The 21,967-nt window shown below is 44.2% G+C and overlaps 1 protein-coding gene across 1 annotated transcript in view; it reads left to right on the top strand.

Annotated features, from left to right (window-relative positions):
- DNAH3 (dynein axonemal heavy chain 3) overlaps nt 1-21,967 on the top strand; it is a 191,524-nt gene that overhangs the window by 50,104 nt on the left and 119,453 nt on the right. The window contains exons 20-27 of the mRNA XM_055136793.1: nt 4,213-4,327; nt 8,079-8,195; nt 9,489-9,668; nt 11,042-11,178; nt 15,979-16,180; nt 18,491-18,583; nt 20,678-20,788; nt 21,269-21,383. Of these exons, the coding sequence (XP_054992768.1) occupies nt 4,213-4,327; nt 8,079-8,195; nt 9,489-9,668; nt 11,042-11,178; nt 15,979-16,180; nt 18,491-18,583; nt 20,678-20,788; nt 21,269-21,383 (1,070 nt within the window). The remainder of the gene's footprint in view (nt 1-4,212; nt 4,328-8,078; nt 8,196-9,488; nt 9,669-11,041; nt 11,179-15,978; nt 16,181-18,490; nt 18,584-20,677; nt 20,789-21,268; nt 21,384-21,967) is intronic.

Raw genomic sequence — 21,967 nt, 5'->3', positions numbered from 1 at the left:
CTCACCCCCCAAATTAGTTTCACTTGTAGTTTAAAATTTTTATTGAAAAATTTAAATTTAAAATTAAATTTTATTTATTTCTTTGGACCACACCTGGCTGTGTTCAGGGCTTCCTCCTGGCTCTGTGCTCAGGGCACACTCCTGGTGACTGCAGTGCTGGCAGTCAAACGAGGGACTGTCACGTGGAAGACAAGCACCTTATCCCTGCACTCTTTCGTAGGCCCTACCGGTAACTTTAAAATGATATATGAGGCTCACATTGTAGTTTGCTTTTTTGGTCACACCCGGCGATGCACAGGGGTTACTCCTGGCTCATGCACTCAGGAATTACTCCTGGCGGTGCTCGGAGGACCATATGGAATGCTGGGAATCTAACCCGGGTTGGCCGCGTGCAAGGCAAATGCCCTACCCACTGTGCTATCACTCCAGCCCCTCACACTGTATTTTGAATGGAAGCATGGCTTCGAGTGATAAACTTCGTGAACCACCAGATAAATTCAGCCCTCTCCTGTGCAATTAGTTGTATAATTATAAGTTCAAAGTCATCTCATTTCATTACAGCAACAAGTCCCAATCCAGGCAGATGGGAGCGTGTGTTCTGTCCGGTGACTTGGTCATGGTCACAGAGCCAGTCAGCACTGGTGGACAGGCTTTAAAGCTCCCATTCGCATGCTCACCTGGGCTGATGCCTGCCCTTCTTAGTTATCCCCTAAGCACAAACGCACTCCAATCACCTCCAAGAAAGCCTCAGTCTCGATGATGACCCCGCCATGAGCTCTTGTTTGACATCATCTGTGCCTCCCTGGCTTCCTTTGTGAGTTGCTCTATGAGCAATCTCAGACCTCAGTGTAGCTGGTGCTTTTTGGCTGACCACAGGGGAACAATCCCATGACTGTTTCTGGCTCAGAGTAAAGAAGACACATAGTTGGGGGAGAAGAAGCACCACGTCAGGCGTTAGAGGAACTGTACCCGCCAACTTGACTGTGTGGCTTCGGTCACGTCACTTGTGTTTCCATTTCCTGACCTCTGAGTAAAGGCCAGATGGGCTCTTGTGTAATCTAGGATACAAATGAAAGCCAGGTGCTGAGGCAGAGAAAATAATCCCTCTTGCTCCTTCCACACCCTCTGTTTCCCAGATCTCGCAGTCATGCTTGAATTTAAGACCCAAATCTCAGGGTGGAAGCAAGAAGAAATTTGTCTTCAACTTCTCCCTTTCTCCCCCTTTCAGTAAAACATAGGGACTGTAGCTAGGTGGATCCCAAACATCAGGAAAACAGTAGGTATTTTTCAAAGGATGGTGATGGGAAGAGAAGCAAAAGCTGTCGTATAAGTCAGCAGACATTCTAAGATTTGAATTAAAAATTAAGATATAGAAAAAATTTCTAAGTGAATGAAAATCATGAATAAGAGATTTGATAGCAATTGAAATCCTTGACTTGAATACAGCTGACCCCGAATGGATCCCTGGTATCACATATAGTCCCCAGAGCACTGCCAGGACTAATCCTTGAGCACAGAGCTGGAGTAATCCCTGAGCACTGTCGGGTGTGGTCCTAATAGGCTTGGCATGTAGAAGTCTGAGGTTCAGCCTCCATCACGGTCCCCTGAGCACCACCAGGAATGATCACCAGGAGGAGCTGGGGTTTACCTCTGAGTAACACCAGGGGTGAACCCTGCCAGCAAATAAATTGGAAAACAGAGGTATTGTTTTAATGGTCTTAAAAACAGTGGTTGTCAACTAGGGGTGATTCTCTACCCCCCTCAACACCCCCCCACCCACCCCCCGCCACCCCAGTTGATGTTTGATATCATTTGGGAGCCATTTTTGCTTGCCACAACTAACAAGAGGACAGGGGAATTTGCTACTGGATATCTAGTCGCCAGAGATGCTGCTGAATAGCCTACCCGGTTTCCACCACCACCCTCCCTCAAAAAAGAATAACCCACCCTGTATTACTTCGTTAGGGTTGCTATAACAAACATACCATTATTTCTTGCATGTTTTTGTATGGCTAGGAGTCTATGGTAGGATGTCTTTGTATGTTTACGGTGAGTTATGGAGTGGGGAAGAAATGCCCTTTGTGGGTGGAGTTCACTGGTACCCGTGGAGGAAACTGCCTCTCCAGGGCAACAAATATACACGCTGTAATGACTTGAACAGAAACTGGGGTCAAGGCGATAGTACAAGGGTTAAGGCGCTTGCCCTGCACACCGCCAATCGGGGTTTGAATCCTGGCACCACACGTGTTCCCCCGATCACTGCCAGAGGTGATCCCTGCCACCCAGAGCCAGGAGTAAGCCCTGAGCACCAGCAAGTGTGGCACCCAAACAACAGAAATGTTTGTTTTCTCATCATTGTGAAGGTCTGAGATCCACAGTGTTGGAGTGTTAATTTCTTCTGAGACACGACCTCCTGGCTTGCTGATGGCCACCCTCTCTGTGTCTTCTCATGTGGTCATCCCTCTGCTTGTCTATTTGCTCTCCCTGCCCTAGTAAGGATGGGCTGGAGTGATTGCACACCGGGCAGGGTATTTGCCTTGCACGAGGTCAACCTGGGTTCGATTCCTCCACCCCTCTCAGAGAGCCCGGCAAGCTACTGAGAGTATCTCGCCCGCACAGCAGAGCCTGGCAAGCTCCCCATGGTGTATTCGATATGCCAAAAGCAGTAACAAGTCTCACAATGAAGACGTTACTGGTGCCTGCTCGAGCAAATCGATGAGCAACGGGATGACAGTGGTACAGTAAGGATCTAGTCATCATGAGATTCAGACCCATTCTTAACAATCTCACTTCACCTTCACTACCACTTTGCAGAGTCCTAGCTCCGAGTAGAGAATCTCAGGGGATGACTTGGTTATTCAAGGACCCAAATCTGCTCATAACTCAATCCAGTAATCATAAGTGCTGGGAATTGAACACTTTGTGTTGGAGTGCACTGGAAATTTTCCTTGCCCTTCTGAGTTGTTGGGCCAAATGGGCAAACCAGTTAACACTGAGAGAGAGAGAAGCAAAGGAAGTGCCATGCAGGCTCATAAAGAAGCCAGAAGAAGCTAGGCCGAGGTTTTGGTTCCAGAATCCCTGGATTGAGAACAGATACCTGGAATTGAGTTATGATTTCCCCAAAGTGAGATAGCCATGGTGAGGTCAACTAAGGGTGACCAATCAGATGCAGGTAGGGAAGCCCCTCCCCTCCATATAATCCTTATGTAGCTCTTATTCACCCTTATGTAACTCCAACTTACAACCAATCAGCCAAGTACAAGTAGTGGAAAGCCCCTCAGATTTCCACCAAAATGGTGATCCACGGAAAGTCCCTGTTATGTAATGTTACATATAATGTATAAAATCCCCTCATTTTGGAGACTTGGGCAGCTTGTTCCAAGAAGGCTGCCACTGTGTCAGTGAGCTGGACGAAGACCTTAGCTGAGCTAGCCAATAAAGACCCTTTGCTTATTACACTGCAACTTGTCTTCATGTGATTCCTCTGTGGAAATATTGGCCCATTTTAACAACACCAGGCAGATTAAAGGAGAAAAGACCACATGTAATTGCATGCGTATGGTGAATTGACATGGCTCTACATTCTAAAGTGAACTGGACAGCAGGGGCATTAGAGCCTCAGTGATGAATGGAAACGAGGTCGGAGAGGTGAAGAAGGTGGGAGTGACTTCATCTGATAAAGCCTTACTTATCCTAAGATAGATTTGGTTGGAAAAGAGATTATTTCTACAGAGGATCCCAAATCTAGGTAATCTGCACGCTTTCAGTAATGGGAACAGTTTTTCCCAAGGCCACAATGGCCTCAGTTGACTTTATATACCAACATGGCACTATTAGGGAAAACAAAACAAAACAAAACCATTCTATTGTGATATCTTAGAGAAAGTCTGCCTCACATAATGAGGAGACTGATCAAATACTTGCCAAACAGTGGAGAGAGTTCACAATTCTTAGAGAAACAGCAGTGAAATTAAGTCAAGTTCTATTAACTTAATTTTATTAATAAATTAATCAAATTAATTAATAATTAATTACATTAGCTTAATTTCTGTTAACTTAATTAAAATTAATTTTAATTAACTAAGTTCATTAACTTCAGTGAAATTAAGGGTTAAAAAAATTCTCTAAAGTCTGAGCTGAAATGTCTCCTGTGACATGCCCTCTGGGCTTACTCTTGTTAACTGTCTCACTGTCCCTCTGTTCTTCCTTTAGACTGGAACCCATCGGTGCAGCTGCCAGTAAGGAGTATTCCCTGGAGAAAAACCTGGAGAAAATGAAGTTAGACTGGGTCAACATGACGTTCAATTTTGTGAAATACAGGGACACTGTGAGTCACAGTCCAACTCCCCATTCCCCGGAAAGCGTCCCAATTACCATGCTGTAACAGATAATAGAGGGGGCTTCAGCCAGAATTGCAACCAAGCTCACGAGGGAAGGATCCTGAATCTCATTTCAGTTTTGTTAAGGCATAATTGCCATTTAACAGAGCAGATAGGGTGTGTCATATGTTGATTTGATAGATAGCATCATTTTATGTAGCATATGATTATTTATATAGTAACATTTACCCAGCAAAATGATTACCAGTGTGAGTTAGCTAACACTTCTATCACATCACGTAATTATCGTTTCTTTTTTGTGGTGGGAACAGTTAAGATCTAGTCTCTTAGCAACTTGGAGATTTTTAAGACAGTGTTGTTGACTGTAATCACTGTGCTGTGCATTTGATCATTTCCTCCCATCTGCCTTCCCGTGCCCGTCATCCTCTCTCCCAGTCACCACTGGAGGGATGCATTTCCAAAGGAGAAAGACCTTTCTAACTCACAAGCTTTCCCTGCACAGAAACCCGAGCAGCCTTTCTGAATTAGTATCTCCTGCACCAAGCATACGTACCTGGGGTAGAAAAAACTTAGAGCTGCTCAAATGTCAGTTTGTTTTGGAAGCTCGTGGGGATTGGGTGCAAGTACATTTCCCAGTCAGCAGGTCTGAGATGGGGCCAGATCCCCCAAACTTCCTAGATAATACCAATGCTGTGACAGGCGAACGACTTCTGATTAGCAAGGATGCTTGAAGACGCCTTGTTTCTCACTGGCACGCAATGGAGAAAACGAACATAGGAGTTTTTGCACATGAAGATGCCCCTGAAGTGTTTGTTGAACCATTTCTAGAGTTTGACTTGCTCGGGGAGTTTGGCCATGGATAGGAGGGGTTGGGACTTCAGTGACCTGCAAACCACAAAGATGTTCCAAAGCAAAATCCAGGCCTGGGAAATGGCCCAAAGGGATGGCCTGCAGGATTTGCACTCAGAAGACCAGGGTCTGATTCCTGGCACCCATGGGTCCCAAAGCACTGAGTCAAGAGTAGCTCCTAAGTAGGAGTGACCTATTAGGTGCACACTACTAGGTGTGCCCCCTTTCCCCCGAGAAGCCAATTCAATTGGGTAAACTTTAACTAGCATTTCCCTCCACCCCTTGTTTGATTTGATTTGAGGGCCACGTCCAGCAGAGATCAGGGCTTACTCATGGCTCGGCACTCAAAGGAGCACTCCTGCAGGGTCTTAGGGGGTTAGGGGTCGAGCCCAGGTCTACCCTGTGCAAGGCAAGCATTCTACCCTCTGTGCTACGTCTTCCTGCCCCTCAGTCACTTAGTGGTTTCATTCAACTGAGCAGCATCCCTTCTAACACAGAAAGGGGCTTTAAGAGCTGTGCAAAATGAAAGTTTGGGGGGCTAGGAGGGTGTAAAGGTCTAAAGACACTTGGCTTGAAGCCTTCAACCTGGGTTTGACTCCTGGCACCATATGATCAGATGAGCATCACTGGGTGTCACCCTGGACACCCCTGAGCACTGCCTTGGTGGTTGCCAGCATCACAGGGCCTGAGCAGCATGCCATCCTTGGGCTTTTGCCTTGAGCTGCCAGCTTGGTCAGCCAAGTATCACTGGGAGTACGTTTGGACCCCTGAAGCACCACCCGAGAGTCCCTCTAAATCAAGCAATTATTTCATTAAAGGTGAAAGACATAAGGACAGGGAAGACGCAGTAGTAAAACACTAATAGTTGTGGTACTGTCACATTCCTGGTGTGACAGTACCACACACCAGGATGGTGACATGTATCTGGCAGACGACCTCACGACTGAGGGGGATCTATTCCTAAGTCCAAGCCTAAAAAACAAGGTACTAGTGAGAGGAAAACAGGTTTTAACAGGTGGTAGCAACCCAGGAAGATCCCAAACTTGTCTCTCCTCAAAATTCTTATTGTCTGGGGGCCAGAGAGATAGTACAGTGGGTAGGTCACTGCCTTGCATTTGCCGACTCAGGTTTGATCCCTGGTTTCCCGTTCGGTCCCCCAAGTGCCACCAGGAGTGATTCCTGAGCAGAGCTGGGAATGAGAATATGCCCTTGACATGGCAGGGTGTGACCCCTCCCCCACAAGAAAACTCTTACTCTTGGGTTGGGGCTTGGAGTGTGTAAGGGTTGGTGGAGGACACACATAGGCCAACACAAAAAGAGTGGTGGGCTGCTGGGGGAGGAGTCACGTGTCATGCTGCCATTAGTGCTTCCTTGACATCACGGGGATACACTGACCTGTTCTGTCTAAAATTCAAGATGGCATCATTAAGGTCCGTCTCCAGAGTCAGTGATATCATCGTGAATAAGACATCTCTTGTTCTTTTCCTCTTATCTGTGATTGGCCCCTAGTTTCACAATAAACTCATTTCCAGGAACATTTTTTTAACATTTCAGGAAAGGCAGAAATCAGGTGTAAGTTAAAGGTCCAAAAATTCAGTGGAAAACAAGATGGAGTCTCTAGTGCTGCTCACTTTGAATTTCAAGTAGACTGTCTCAAATTCCTATCCATTCTTAGGAAAGGCTGAAATTGACATTCCGGCACGTAGTAAATTATGGGGCTGGAGCGATAGCACAGTGGGTAGGGCATTTGCCTTGCACATGGCCAACCTGGGTTCGATTCCTCCGCCCCTCTCGGAGAGCCCGGCAAGCTACCGAAAATATCTCGCCCACACAGCAGAGCCTGGCAAGCTACCCATGGCGTATTTGATATGCCAAAAACAGTAACAACAAGTCTCACAATGGAGACGTTACTGGTGCCGGCTCGAGCAAATCTAAGAGCAACAGGATGACAGTGATACAGTGATTAAAATTATGACTGGTAGAGTGGAGCAGAGCATACGTGACCCCATTCTGTGCCTATTGTCTTTGAAGTTCACATTCTACAGATGATCTGACCTTACAGCTACAGCTATGCTTCTTGTGTGTGTGTGTTTGTGTGTGTGTGTTTGTGTGTGTTGCTTGGGATCAAGTCTATCCCACACATGAGAGGCAGTCACCTTACCACTGAGCTACTTCCTCAACCCAAAGCATGTTGCTTAACCCTGCTAACATAGTAGAGTCACTGTGAAACTTTAAAAAAAAGTCTTCAAACACACAACTGTTGGCTAAGAGTTTGCTGCAGTGTCCTGGGTTTGCTGGTACACCAAGGGTGTACATCTGACAGGTGTACCCAGGGGTCTACATCTGACAGGTCAGATAAGCAACTGATTCTGTTTTTGGTGTGCGGGCCATATCTGGTGATGCTCAGAGGTTACTAGTTCTGTGCTGAGGATCACATTACACCACTCCTGGTGGTGTGTGGGGGACCCTGTGGGATTCTGGGAATTGAACTGGACCAGTTGTGTCCAAGGCAAGCAGCCTACCTGCTGTACTATGGGCCCAGCCTCAAAAGCAATTGATCCTACAGGATGGAGAGTCAGGAAAGCAAGTGGACAGAGAAGCAGGAGCATGAAGAAGGGTACAGAAATCTTATCCCATCAGTAGATTCTACATTATGCTCTAGACTTATGCCCTATTTGATTTCTGCACAGGAATTGGGAACTAAATATCTTTAAGAATATTTTCAGGGGAGAAAACAAATTCTTGTGCTCTGAAAACATAGATTTCTGCACCATCCCACTTCCCATCTCCTGCCAGTGCAAGGATCTGAGCTGTGAGTGCATTGGAAAAATAGGGCATGAAAAACAGGGGTCTCACGACTCTGACAGGGCGGGGCATCTTTATTTGCAGGACACAAGCATCTTGTGTGCAGTTGATGACATTCAGCTACTGCTCGATGACCATGTGATAAAGACGCAGACCATGTGCGGCTCCCCATTCATCAAACCCATAGAAGCAGAGTGTCGGGTAAGAAGAAACGTTTTATAGTTCATGATGTCCCGTGAACTCTTGTTCTAAGAGGATGCACTGGTCTTCAATTCTCAGTAATAAACAAACTCACTTTTTCCTATTTGGAAAAATGTTACATGACGCTGAGAGCACTGTGCATCCATGTAAGCGTATGACTCATTGAACCTTTGTCAGAAAGGAAGATGAGATCTCAGTGCACCAAATAAAGCTCCATTAGGAAAGCCCATGGGTTCGAGCAATCTAGAACATCAGCTACTCAAGAGTAGAAATTGTCCTCCTTTGCTTGTTGCTGGTAGAAGTGGCTGTAGCCAATGTTTAAGACATTGGAATCAGACCGTCTGCATTCAGATTCTAAAACTGCTCCATATTACATCCATGACTTCAGACAAGGTGCTCAAACTATTGTCTCTATAGTTACTGCATCTATAAGGTGATATTTGCAATATCGCCCCTTGAATCTGTTGGATCAAATTCACTTCAGAGGGAGGGTTAAGAGGAAGGCATCAGGGGCTGGAGTGATAGCACAGTGGGTAGGGCGTTTGCCTTGCACGCGGCCTACCCGGGTTCGAATCCCAGCATCCCATATGGTCCCCTGAGCACCGCCAAGGGTAATTCCTGAGTGCATGAGCCAGGAATAACCCCTGTGCATTGCCGGGTGTGACCCAAAAAGAAAAAAAAAAAAGAGGAAGGCATCAGAGTTGAGGTTTGGAACGTTTGTGGGGTTTTTTTTTTGTGAGGAGAGTCACACCTGGCAAGGCTCAGGGATTACTCTTGGCTCTGCATTCAGGAATTAATCCTGGCATTACTTGGGGAACTATAGGAGGTGCTAAGGATTGAACCAGGATTAAACCTGGGTTGACTGCATGCAAAGCAAATGCCTACCCACTGTACTGAGTTTGGCTCAGAATTGGAACATTGTAGGCATGAAATCCTATCCTTAACAGTGTTATAAATCATGATGCCTAAAATTTAAGTGATTAAAAGATTTCAAATGAAATAAAAATGAAAAAGAATGAAAATCAATTAATTTTATATTCATGACACCTTTTGACCACCAGCTATGTAATTATAATAATCATTATTCATCATTCCCCTGTAACATGAACACCATGAAGGCAAAGCCTTTTGTTTATTTCACTCTTTGCTATGCTCACGTAGCACAAGGAGTGCTCAGTGTTTGTCAAACAAATAAGTGAGAAAATAAATGAATTAGCCTTTATCACTCAGTCAGTGGGCCTGTGATGCAGAGTGGCAGGTTACTGATTCAGATATAAAATACTAAATTCACAGAAGTGGGAAGAAAAACTAGTTCGTGTGCAGGAAATTCTGGAAGCCTGGTTGAAATGTCAAGCCACCTGGCTCTACCTAGAACCTATCTTCAGTTCAGAGGATATCATAGCCCAGATGCCAGAGGAGGGCAGGAAATTTGCCATCGTTGACAATTACTGGAAAACACTCATGGCTCAAGCGGTAAGTTTTGACCCTCTCATACATCTTGCCATCAGAAATGTGGGAGTTGACACTGCCGTTCCTTATTGTACATTGTAGTCAGGGTCTTAAAAATTATAAATGAGTTAGATTCTTGCATGTGCAATATGTTGTATTTTTTTCTCAGTTCAAAAAATGTTATTAAATATTCACAAAATAAATAACAATATAGAAAGTGGAAATCTTGTGACACTGTGATTCCCTAAGGTAACTGTTAGTAATTTATGCAATTTAGTTTTCATACCTACTGGAATAGAAGACTTTCTTTGTCTCTTTTGAGCCACATTTAGCAGTGCTCAGGGACTATTTCTGGCTCTGTTTTCAGGAGTGACCTGTGGTAGTTCTCAGGGGACCATATGAGGTGGAGAGTAGAAGATTTTCTTATAGAGCAGTGCAATAAAGCTTTTATATAAATTGGGAATATGTTTAGAATTCAAATAATCACCCACATTCAGTAATCTAACAGATACATATTCAGCACCTACGATGACTAGACATTGTGAAAGAGGTCAGAACATATTTGAAGATGACTAGACTATGATGTCTACTTGTATAGAACTCACTATGTTGTGAAGAGACAAACTTAGAAAAAAATCTGAGTTATATGCAGTTTTTAGTGCGTGGAAGGTGATTTAATTATCTAGGATCATCAAGAGGCCTCCACAGGGATTGTGACTGAGAAAAAGAAAGTCTTGAAGGATGAATTCGAGGGATGTGCAAGATAACCTGGTGATCAGGTTGTTTTCCTATTGAAGTCAAATGTGTGCAAATGGGGCACATCCATAAAGAAGTTGTCCCAAGGGAATCTATCTGCCAACTTCGTATTAGTTAAAGTCCTTTGTAATAACAGGAACGTACTCAGAGCTGCTCAGACAAATGAGTATTTCATGTAACTCAAGAGCAAAGATGGTAGATCCCAAAAGAATGGATCTAGAAACTAAAACTCTCTCTCTCTCTCTCTCTCTCTCTCTCTCTCTCTCTCTCTCTCTCTCTCTCTCTCTCTCTTTCTCTCTGTCCACCCCCCACCAGACTGTAGTCACATAATGAAAAATGATCTCCACAGAAGAGCAAGTGTCCCTCTTACAAAGGGCACCCCCAGATTAAGAGGGGATATCATATCCTAAAATCCAAAATTCCAGAATCAAAATAGAATGTGCTCGATTGGTTTCAAATGTCCAACCTAGGCCCAGTCAGTCATGATCTTGCCACGGGGGTGTGTGTTACATAAGCATTCATCTGGTGGGATTAGGAGACAGGGGAGGAGAGGTTACTAGTTGGTGGACTGGTTACCCACTCATTACAATGACCAGTCTTCAAATATCTGATGATTCTGATTTTTTTTGGACGGATCCCAGGTAAAAGATCCCAGGGTTCTAATGGCAGCAGACCAGCCACGGATGTCTGAGAAACTTCAAGAAGCCAACGTCCTTTTGGATGAAATCCAGAAGGGGCTAAACGATTACTTGGAAAAGAAGAGACTGTTTTTCCCCAGGTACCCATTATTTACCATTTGTTTAGAGTTGCCCTCTGTTTACCAGTTGACCTCTCTAGGTAGAATTACGCTTTTCAGACTGAAAGTTGGCGTGTACTTCCTGAGTCTCCATTCCTCAAGAGACATCCCAGGGGTAAGGGATTTCTTTATAGTCTTCCCCCGCCCCTAGTGTTTGGTTCATACCTGGTGGTGCTCAGAGGTTCCTCCTGGCTCTGCACTCAGGAATCACCCCTGGTGCACTCAGGGAGGGGACAATATGGGGCGCTGGGGATCGGGTATGCTCCATACAAGCTAAGCAACTTACCCATGGTACTATCTCTCCAGCCCCTACGTAGTCATTTTTTAGAGTGAGGTTGAATGAGCAGCAGTGGGAACTGAACACACACTTTGACTGATCAGACTTATTAAATACCCAATTAGGGGGACAGAGAAATCATGATTAAGAACCAGATTTAAACAGACTCAATTCCTGCCCTTCCATTTACTAATCCTGAAAGCCTCAACAAATGTTTCCAGGTTTCCCATTGTAAAATGAGAGACACTACTTACCCCCAATCTCATATATTTATTGTTCAGGTTAATGAGATCCTGTATTTAAGCCTTCAGCACCTAGACTATTTTTTTTAAATGTAGGCTAATTTATTTTCACCATCAATTTTTGTAATTTCTGGTAGCTATGTCTCCAAATGACTCTGTTCTTCTCCTCACAATAACAATTGTTCATCTGCATAAAATTCAAGGTAGTGGTAGAAGACTAGTTCCACGCAAAAAGGTCCTGACTTCTGATACTCCATCCAAATTTAATTCACCATCAATGGCCCTACCATGCCATTTTGCTTTAGTGAGCATGTAGGCTTAATTCTGGTTTACCTTTAAGAAAAGTTAGTTTTAGTGTTTTCTTATCTGGAGACAGTTTCCTTCTTTCACTTAAAAAAAAAAAAAGTGGTGGGTAAGGGATCCTTTGAAATTCTAGAAATGTCCTTGGTGTCTGTTTAGTGCAGCATTTTCCATGGAACTTTCTTCAGCGATAGTAATGCTCTATATCTGTGCTGTCTAACACAGTATCTATTAGCCATTTATGACTATTTTGCACTCTAAATATGGTCAATGTGACGGAGAAAGTAAAATTTAAATAGCCTCCAGTGGCTAGTAGCTTCAGAACAATAGCACTGTCTATAGCACTGTGGTCCAGTTGTTCATTCATTTGCTCAAGCGGGCACCAGTAACTTCTTCATTGTGAGACTTGTTACTGTTTTGGGCATATCGAATATGCTACGGGGAGCTTGCCAGGCTCTGCCATGTGGGCGGGATACTCTCGGTAGGTTGCCAGGCTCTCTGAGAGGGACAGAGGAATCGAACCCAGGTCGGCCGTGTGCAAGGCAAACACCCTTCCTGCTGTGCTATTGCTCCAGCCCATGGCCACTATTATTATTATTTCTGATAAAAGTAGGACTACTGGCCAGCCCAACTACAGAATTTGCCATATGCTCTAGGTTCTTTTTTGTATGAATTTATTCAACTCAAAATAGTTCATGAGATCAGAACTATTATGATTAATATCACCATTTCATGAACAAGAAACAGAAACATACCAAAAATAAAACAAACTAAGAATAATAAATAAAAAAACCAAGGCTGGTAATGGACAAGCTGGAATTCAAATTCAGATAATCTCTGTACAATACTGAGTTAATTTAACTTCTAATATTAATTTTCTCCCAAAATTATATTCTCTCTCTTTCTTTAGAAATTTGAGTCTAATTTCTCTCTCCCTGTCTCTGTTTCTCTCTGTCTCTTTTTGTCTTTCTGTTTCTGTCCCTGTCTCTCTTTCTCTGTCTCTGTCTTTCTCTCTCTCTCTCTTTCTCTCTCTCTCTCTCTCATACACACATAATCTAAGATAATCTAAGTGCATTTTCATTAAGCCTTGGCACACACTTTGAAAATATTTACATGCACAGATTTTATTTTATTTTAGGGGCCATGGTCAATAAAACTGTTAATGTAGGATTTTTTCAATAAAATACTCCAGCACCCTCCACCCCCAGGGTCTGCTTCTCCCCATCATTGTTTTACTATCCCATTCCAACCCCCCCCACCCTCCCATGGTAAGCTCCCTACTGAAGATCCATTCCCCATTTCCGTTGCCTTTGGGCATTTTTTATTCTCCTATTATGTTTTTTGAATCTCATATATTAGAGAGAAATTTCACCTGACATACACATATTTCATTTTAACATGAAGATCTAGGGTGATTTAATTACAAATTATACAATATAATTTTTATTTCTACGGCCATTAAGCTGTTTTATTCATTATCAGACATTAGAGGTAATGTGGATCTATAGAAATCACCTGTTTGAATTTCATCTGGATTGAGAGAAATTGACAGCCTCATTATACTTGGGCTCATCAATCAACAAATAATTATGGAATTCTTCCTATCTGCTCAGCACTGCAGCTAGAGTATCTTGTTACATAACATAGTTTTTCTTGTGACACACCAAACCACCCCCAAATGTAGCTTAAAACAGAAAATCTATTTATTTAGCTCATGTTCTTGTGGGGTGGCAAATTAAGCAGAATTCAGCTAAGTAGTTTATTTGGTCTCAATAGGACTAATTCCTGTGACCACTATCAACCTGCATTTGTTAGTCTCAAGTATTTTGGTGTTTGGCTGCATGTTGGCTAAGGCAACTGGGATAGCTGGGACCACATATGTGTAACAGAATACCGTCTTGGACTTAGTCACACGTCGGTGGTCACAGAGATCCCAAGAGATCCCAAGAATAGCAAGAATGGAAGCTCTGAAATCTACTGAGGCCTAGATTTGGCATTTGCACAAATGTACATTTGCCACAGTCTGTTCACGAAAGCAGGACACATACCGGCCCAGATTCAAGAGAGATGAAAATAGACTCCACTCCAAGCAGTAGCATTGCTAATTTTATAACCCACCAAATAGACTGAAAATCCGCCCCCTCTTATCTGGGAAATTTTAGCCTAGTGGTCATTGTAGAAGTTATCCCCCCCCCCCACACACACACACACACTATTTTCTTTTCTTGATTGAAATTCTGTGGCTTTCAATACTGTTAATGATGGTTTCTCATAATTCTAACACCACACAATATCCAGTGTACCCACTTACCTGTCCCTTTTAGCCCATTGAGGAGGAGGTCCCTTCCTCCCCCACCAACTCAATTGTGTAGATCAGTTCTCTTGTTGTATTGCCTTTGACCTTTTGTTGCCACCATGCGGTGTAACTTTAAGTGCCACATATGAGAGAGATTACTCTGTATCTATCCCTTTCTTTCTGACTAACTTCACTTAGCATGATATCCTCTACTTCCATCTATGTTGGTGAAAACTGCATGTTTTTTTTTTCTTTATAAGAGGTGCCTAGTATTCCGCTGTGTTTATATACCACAATTTCTTGATCCTTTCATTCATATTTGAACACTTGGGTTGTTTCCATATCTTGGCTATTGTACTAAGTGTAATGGTAAACATAGGTGTACATATATCTTTTTGAATTAATATTTTTGTGTTTTGGAGATAGGTGCTAAGAAGTGGTATCTCTGAGAAGTATGGCAGTTCTACTCCTATTTTTTTTATAGATCTCCATATTGCTTTCCATAAAGGCTGAACCAGATGACCTTCCTACCAACAGTGAATGAGGGTTCATTTCTCACCACAATCCTGCCAGCAATGGGCTATTTCCAGACTTGATAGCCCATGAATATTTTCTGAGTGTTTGTCAGCAATGGAATTGCTTTGGGACTGCAGCAAGGGAATGAAGTTGTTGGATTAGCTCTAATTTGTTTTCTTAATAATTTTTGGCTTTAGGCCCATACCTGGCAGTGCTTGGGGGCTCCTCCCCACCTCAGCACTAGGGGTTTAATCTTGGCATTGCTCAGAGGACCATCTAGTGCCAGAGATTGGGCCTGGACTGCCTTGTGTGGAAACAAATATTCAGCCCATTGGTATGTCTCCCTGGTCCCATTATCTCTAATTCAAAACATGGTAAAGTACTTTGCATACCTCAAATACTCTTGTTTAATACATGTAATATTTACTCTGGTACCTGGAGTTAGTAATACCAACATAATATTCTTTTTCTTTCTCCTACCTGGTGATTCATAGCACTGACAGCACATTAGGATAATCTGGGAGCAAGGAAGGGGTGTTTGTTCTGTTTATTTGTTGGTGTGGGGGCTTTTTGTTTGTTTGTTTGTTTGGTTGGTTGGTTGAATTTTGGATTTTGAGCCTTAGCTGGCAGTGGTCAGGCATTTAAAAGGACCACTTCCAACAATGCTCAGAGAATATGTAGTTCCAGAGATCAAACATGCAGGTCCCACCTGCCATGCATGCACACCAGCCCTTTGAACTCAAATAGGATCAAGGATTTTTTTAAAATGTAAATCCCTCGACCCAACTCTAAATTAAGTAGGCTCTCTGGGCAACTAAATCTTAGAGTTCCAAATTATACAGATGATTCTAAAGTGACGCTAATGTGGAGAATCTCTGTTCTATCTAAAACTCTTGGAACTGGTAGGTTGCTTTGAACTACTCCCAACCGTATTAAACTCAGATACCTCAGCTTCCATTCCTTCTCTTGCTCTGAAAGAAAACCATGTCTACCCAAATGAAAACATGGTGGAGTTGAAGTAGGCCTTCAAGAAGACTACAAACTATATCTGGTATCTACTAGGGTGTCATCTGTTGAACCCTATTACCTTGTTGGGGGAAAAAATTCCTTTGAAGAGATTTCAGTTGCTGTCTGCCTTTGCTTTGAAATAGATTCTTCTTCCTGTCAAATGATGAGCTGCTGGAGATCTTGTCAGAGACAAAAGACCCACTGCGGGTGCAGCCCCACTTGAAGAAGTGCTTTGAAGGGATTGCCAAGCTGGAGTTCACAGAAAATCTGGAGATCGTGGGCATGATTAGCTCAGAAAAGGAAACCGTTCCATTCAATAAAAAAATTTTCCCAGCGGAAGCCAGAGTAAGTCCCCTTCCCCATATCTTGGTTTTGTTTTTTGTTTTTCCTTCTCCATGACAGAGCAAAGCAGAGAAAGGCAGAGAGGCTCGACTACTCACTCGGTTAAGTATTGCGATTCTAATCTAAACTGTGTGGGTGGAAAACTTGGGTTCTGTGATTTAATGACTGGGCGACTTTGAGAAGTTACTTAATCGTTTCAAGTCTCAGTTTGCCCATCTCTAAGGTGGGGGTTGTTTGCCATACACATGACACAGTAAATATTTGGAAAGATTTCACCTAAATGATGTGAAGGCAATAATAGGAATAAGCCAAATTATGAGTGTTCCAAGATCTACAAGAAGAGACACCCAACTAGTTGGACGCCTGGAACTGCTGTGTTCTTGAAGATTTTGGGGACAGTGCTCAGAAGGGACAATAGTACCATGCAATAGAATAGTATGAAATCTAGTACCATTTAATTTAGATTTTTATGTATTTCCTTTTGTAAAGAGCCAATTTCTTCTCCCCTGGACACTAATAGCATCTGCAAGTGGAAATAGACCAACTTACTTGTCTGGACTTTGTTCACCATTTTTGCCTCCTACACATCTAAGCTGGACCAACCAGGAGCCATAAAACCAACCACTGCAGATACCTGAAATCATAAAACTGAACAGTTTCCTGCACGTTCTGATTGCCTGTTGGGCTTAATTAAGTCAGAATGTCTGGGAATCCGCATCAGGTAACTGCTTCTTTCAAAAAAGAACCCAAGATTGCTAATGCACATTGCTCCTTAGAAAGAAAAAGTGCATTTTTTATTTTATTTATTTTTAATTGAGGCATGTTTGACATATAACACGCTAGTTTCAGGTCTGCAATATTTGTGTACATTGCAAGACAGTCACCACAAGTCTGTTACTGTCTACCAACTGTGCAGAATGACAATTTTTTTTTGCCATGACAGTTTTTTAATCCTTTTAGAAATTTCCGTCTTCACAGTACAGTATTAAGTATGCAACAGTGCTCTACATTACATCCCATGTCTTACTTATTTTATAACTTGCACAGGTTTGCTTTTGTTTGGGGACAGCACAGATATCTCCACCCTTATTGCTGAACTCCACACATTTCCCCACTCCACATATTCTCTATTTTTTGGTTTTGTTTCATTTGGGGTGGTCCGACCCAGCAGTGCACAGGACTTATTCCTAGCTCTGCACTCAGAGATCACTCCTGGCATTCTCGAGAGAACATAGGTGGTGCTAGGGATTGAACCAGCCAGCGTGGCCTGGTGCAATGCAAGTGCCTTACCTGCTGTACTATCTCTCCACCATTATATTGTTTTGTCTCTTTAACCTTTGGACCCTTCTCATTCCCTTTGCCTGTCTTCCCACAGACTCCCACAGCCCTGGCCCCTGACATCCACCAGTCTATTGTCTGTGTATAGAGGGGCTGGGAGCTGGGGGCGTTGAGGGGGCGGAGAGGAGGGAGGCAGTTGCTGTTGCTTGCTGTTTGTAGATTATGAGGGTGGACGGGGAGTCTCTCAAGCAATGCCCAGGAGGTCCAGGGGCTGCTCCCAGCAGCACTGAGCCAACCAGGCTGGAAGATTCAGTGCTTGGCCCTGGTGATGTGATGCCATTTAGACCCAGTAGTACTGGAGAGTCCAGGCTCAGGGGACTATACAGGACTGGGGATCAAACTTATGGTTTCCCGCATTCACGGCAAGAACTTAATTCCTTTGAGCAATTTCCCTGCACTGGGATTGGGGGAGGGGTAGGCGGGCACGGAGGTTATTTTTGTTCCACATACAGCTCTTTATCCTTCTCTGACAAATTTTGCTTATCACTTATGCCCTCAGGGTCTGTCCGTTATCATAAGTGGCAAGATTCATTTTCCTTTTTTATTATTTTTTTTTCCTGGCTGAATAGGAATTCAATATATGTTGGCATACATGCATATGTCACTTGTGCCACATTTTGTTAATTCACTCCCACGTGGACATTTAGCTGAACCCCTTCCCAGAGAGTGGCGGTGACAAACAATACCCCAATAAACGCACTTTATTTCATTATCGAAATATGTCGTTTGCCTCCCAAGAAATGATCTGTTCCGTGACATGAACGAAAAACATGTTCACCACACAATCCCTTCACGAGACAGGCACCGCCTGGAACACAGAACGTGTGAAAAGGTTACAAACTATGTCTTGTCAGTCTCGGGACATGGGGCCTTTGAAAGCTTCTCTCCCACTTGCTCAGAGACACAGGCCGATTCTGCTCGCTCGCCGGTGCTCCGGGCTCGCTCCCTTGCTGCCTCTCCTCTCTCGCCTTGCAGGGCATGGTGGAGAAATGGCTGCAGCAAGTGGAGCAAATGATGTTGGCCAGCTTGCGGGAAGTCATTCGACAAGGCATCGAGGCATATGTGCAGGTAAAGGAGAACCAGAAGACGCTTGTCAGGGTGTTGGTACAGCCACAAGAACTTTGGGGAGCAGGTGAAATGGGTCAGTTCCACCTACGCCTTTGTTTTTCCTCTCAAAACCCTCCCCTGCCAGGTAACAACGGCCTCTCTGTGCCTGTCTCTTTTTCCTTATAAATCCCAGGATAGGTGTTTCTGCTGAACCATTTGCAGTTGGAAACAGATGACACAAAAGAAGCCACAACTGTCTGGCTGCTAGTGGCCATTCCTATCTATAAATGAATTGAAGGCACAGGTCAATTTTCAGCTCCTTGCAACTAAAATGCCTGCCAGTAGATATGTGTGTGTGTCTGTGTGTGTGTGTGTCTGTGTGTGTGTCTGTGTCTGTGTGTGTGTGCGCATGCGTGCACGATACACATGCCCTGTATGGATAATGGTATAACTCTTTATATTCCTGAAGGTCTAAACAGAACAGGTCTTTGGGGGTGCGAGGTGGAGGAAAGCGGTCCACACCCAACAGTGTTCATGGTCTATTCCTTGCTTTGTGCTCAAGAGTCACCTCTGGCAGTAGTCAGGGAACCATATGCAACACTGGGGATTTGAACCAGGGTCCCGACCTTTGTTGCCACATATCAGGCATGTGTCTCACCTCCTGCATTTCCTCATCTCGTGAAGGGTCTTGTAGGAAGCTGTAGAGAAGAGAACCTGGAGCCAGTAAGTCTTCTCCCCAGGAAGGTGAACATCAGCTCTCAGGATCATTATTCTCCCTTCCTTGGGTGCCCTTTCTTCTCACTCTCAGTCCCTCACTCTGACTCCCAGGACCTTTCCATCAACTGAGGGAACCTATTCAATATACATGGCACTAAAGTGCTGGAGATGGAACCTACGTACGATCCCTGTCAGCGGGATCAGCACTATAGACTGAAGACTACAAGACTGTCATCGATGTCCATGGTACCACGGACGCTCCAGGAGCAGCACCTTGGGGACTCTCTATCCCCATGACACATTCAAATCAAAAGAAAACAAAAAATGTGAAAAAAAAAGAAATCCTAATCCCCGAATGGAATTAGGTCACACTGTGCATCAATAGCAAGAGTCAGTAAATGGTTTCTTGCAAATGACCATAGTAAATTTTTCAGCCCTGTAGTCCCACATACTAATCACAACTATGAAAACTATGTGAAAGCCATCATAGATAATGGGTCAATGATGGTTTACATATCACATGCAGCTTGTTTACAAAACCAGGGATGGTCAGATCTATGGCTGTGTGGGGTGGGGTGTAATGATTAGGAAATCTGCCACAAGCTTTTGTTTTGTTTTGGTAAACTGTAGCCTTTTTTTTTTCCTTTTGGGTCACACCTGGCGATGCACAGGGGTTACTCCTGGCTCTGCACTCAGAAATTACTCCTGGTGGTGCTCAGGGAACCATATGGGATGCTGGGAATCGAACCCGGGTCTGCTGCATGCAAGGCAAACACCCTGCCCTCTGTGCTATTGCTCCAGCAGGTAAACTATAGCCTTCAAGGGCTGGAGGGATAGCACTGTGATAGGGTGTTGTAGGGCATTTGCCTTGCATGCAGCCAACCAGGGTTTGATTCTTCTGCCCCTCTTGGAGAGCCCGGTAAGCTACTGAGAGTATTTCGCCTGCACGACAGAGCCTGGCAAGCTACCCATGGCGTATCTGATATGCCAAAAGCAGTAACAACACATCTCACAAAGGAGACATTACTGGTGCCTGCTCGAGCAAATAGATGAGCAACAGGATGACAGTGACAGTGACAAACTATTACCTTCAAAAGAGTGGTGATGACAATAACTTCTGAATAACACCTTGATACATCACTATAAAATTCCTGGATGTCAGAGCGTGATTTGAAAATATAGTTTTTAAAAGAATTGAGATTGTTGGTGACAGTTTTTCTCTCTCAAAATTCAGGGAGAAGAAAGTAAATAAGTAATCCCAGAGAGCTTGTGCCTTGTGGCCTGAGAGGGTGGGAAAGGATTTTGCTTCTGTTGTAGGGATAGAGGGTGACCTAAAAGGTTAGTTTAACTCACAGGAGATGAACTGACGGTACCACATGACCCATCCCACTTTCTCAGGTCCCTCGCAACGAGTGGGTCTTGCAGTGGCCTGGCCAGGTGGTCATCTGTGTCTCCTCTATCTTTTGGACCAAGGAGGTATCAAATGCCCTGGTAGAAAAGACCCTCCCGGTAAGTGGAAGCTCTTACTTGTCTGGAAGCTCAGAGAGCAGATTCAAGATCCAGCAGAAGTGGAATGACTTGTCATTAAAGTGGTTATGTTTTCTAAACAGTCAAACCCAAAATAACCAGGTCCATGATGCCACAGAAACTAGGGTTCTTTTTTTGGGGGGGGTCACACCCAGCGATGCACAGGGGATACTCTTCGCTTTGCATTCAGGAATTACTCCTGGTGGTGCTCGGGGAACCATATGGAATGCTGGGAATCGAACCCGGGTCAGCCACGTGCAAGGCAAACGCCCTACCCGCTGTGCTATCAATCCAGCCCTGAAACTTGGGTTCTTATGGGAACTGTGAGGCTGAAAATTTGGAATTGGGGATGAGGTGTGAGGGAGGACATTCAGGCGAGGGTGGGTAGATAGATGGCACCATTTAGACAGAGGGGAGAATGGAATGTAATTAGTGGTCCCCTACTCCCTGTATTCCCCCCAGGAGTTTCTGCAGAAGAGCAACGACCAGATTGCACAGATTGTCAAGCTGGTGCGAGGGAAACTGAGCAGTGGGGCTCGACTCACCCTCGGAGCCCTGACTGTCATTGACGTCCATGGTGAGTGAGCAAGGTGACCCCCCTGGCACCCTGGGTACTCGAGGCCTTTTCCCATGGGTGAGCGACTTCAACAATGGAAGGTGGGGGCTTGACAGAGGCAATCCAGAAGCCTCTGTGCCTCTCCATCTTCTGTTTTCCCTTGCAGGCCCCACTCTTAGTTCCAGGCTAGAGCCAGATCCAACCTATGCGTTGATAGCCCCTGCGCTGTCTGGCATTTGCCAACTTGGGCTAACTATAATAAATATATTCTTTTTTTTTCTTTTTGTGTCACACCCGGCAACGCACAGCAGTTACTCCTGGCTCTGCACTCAGGAATTACCCCTTGGCGGTGCTCAGGGGACCATATGGGATGCTGGGAATCGATCCTGCATCAGCCGTGTGCTAGGCAAACACCCTACCCGCTGTGCTATTGCTCTAGCCCCTAATTAATAGAGTTTTGAATACTCACCAGGTGTCAAGCTCTGTGCTTGGCCCACAATATCTGATTTTCCATATTTTTCGTACTTGAAAGGTCTGAGGTTTGAATGGCAAATGACTTCCTAAGCAACACCTAGCTGGTATCAGAGACTGTTGTAATTGGAACC

Source organism: Sorex araneus, chromosome 4 (assembly GCF_027595985.1).
Source record: "Sorex araneus isolate mSorAra2 chromosome 4, mSorAra2.pri, whole genome shotgun sequence".
NCBI classification, from domain to species: Eukaryota; Metazoa; Chordata; class Mammalia; order Eulipotyphla; family Soricidae; genus Sorex; species Sorex araneus.
The sequence above is the reverse complement of the archived record's forward strand: the minus strand, read 5'-3'. Positions and strand labels throughout refer to the sequence as shown.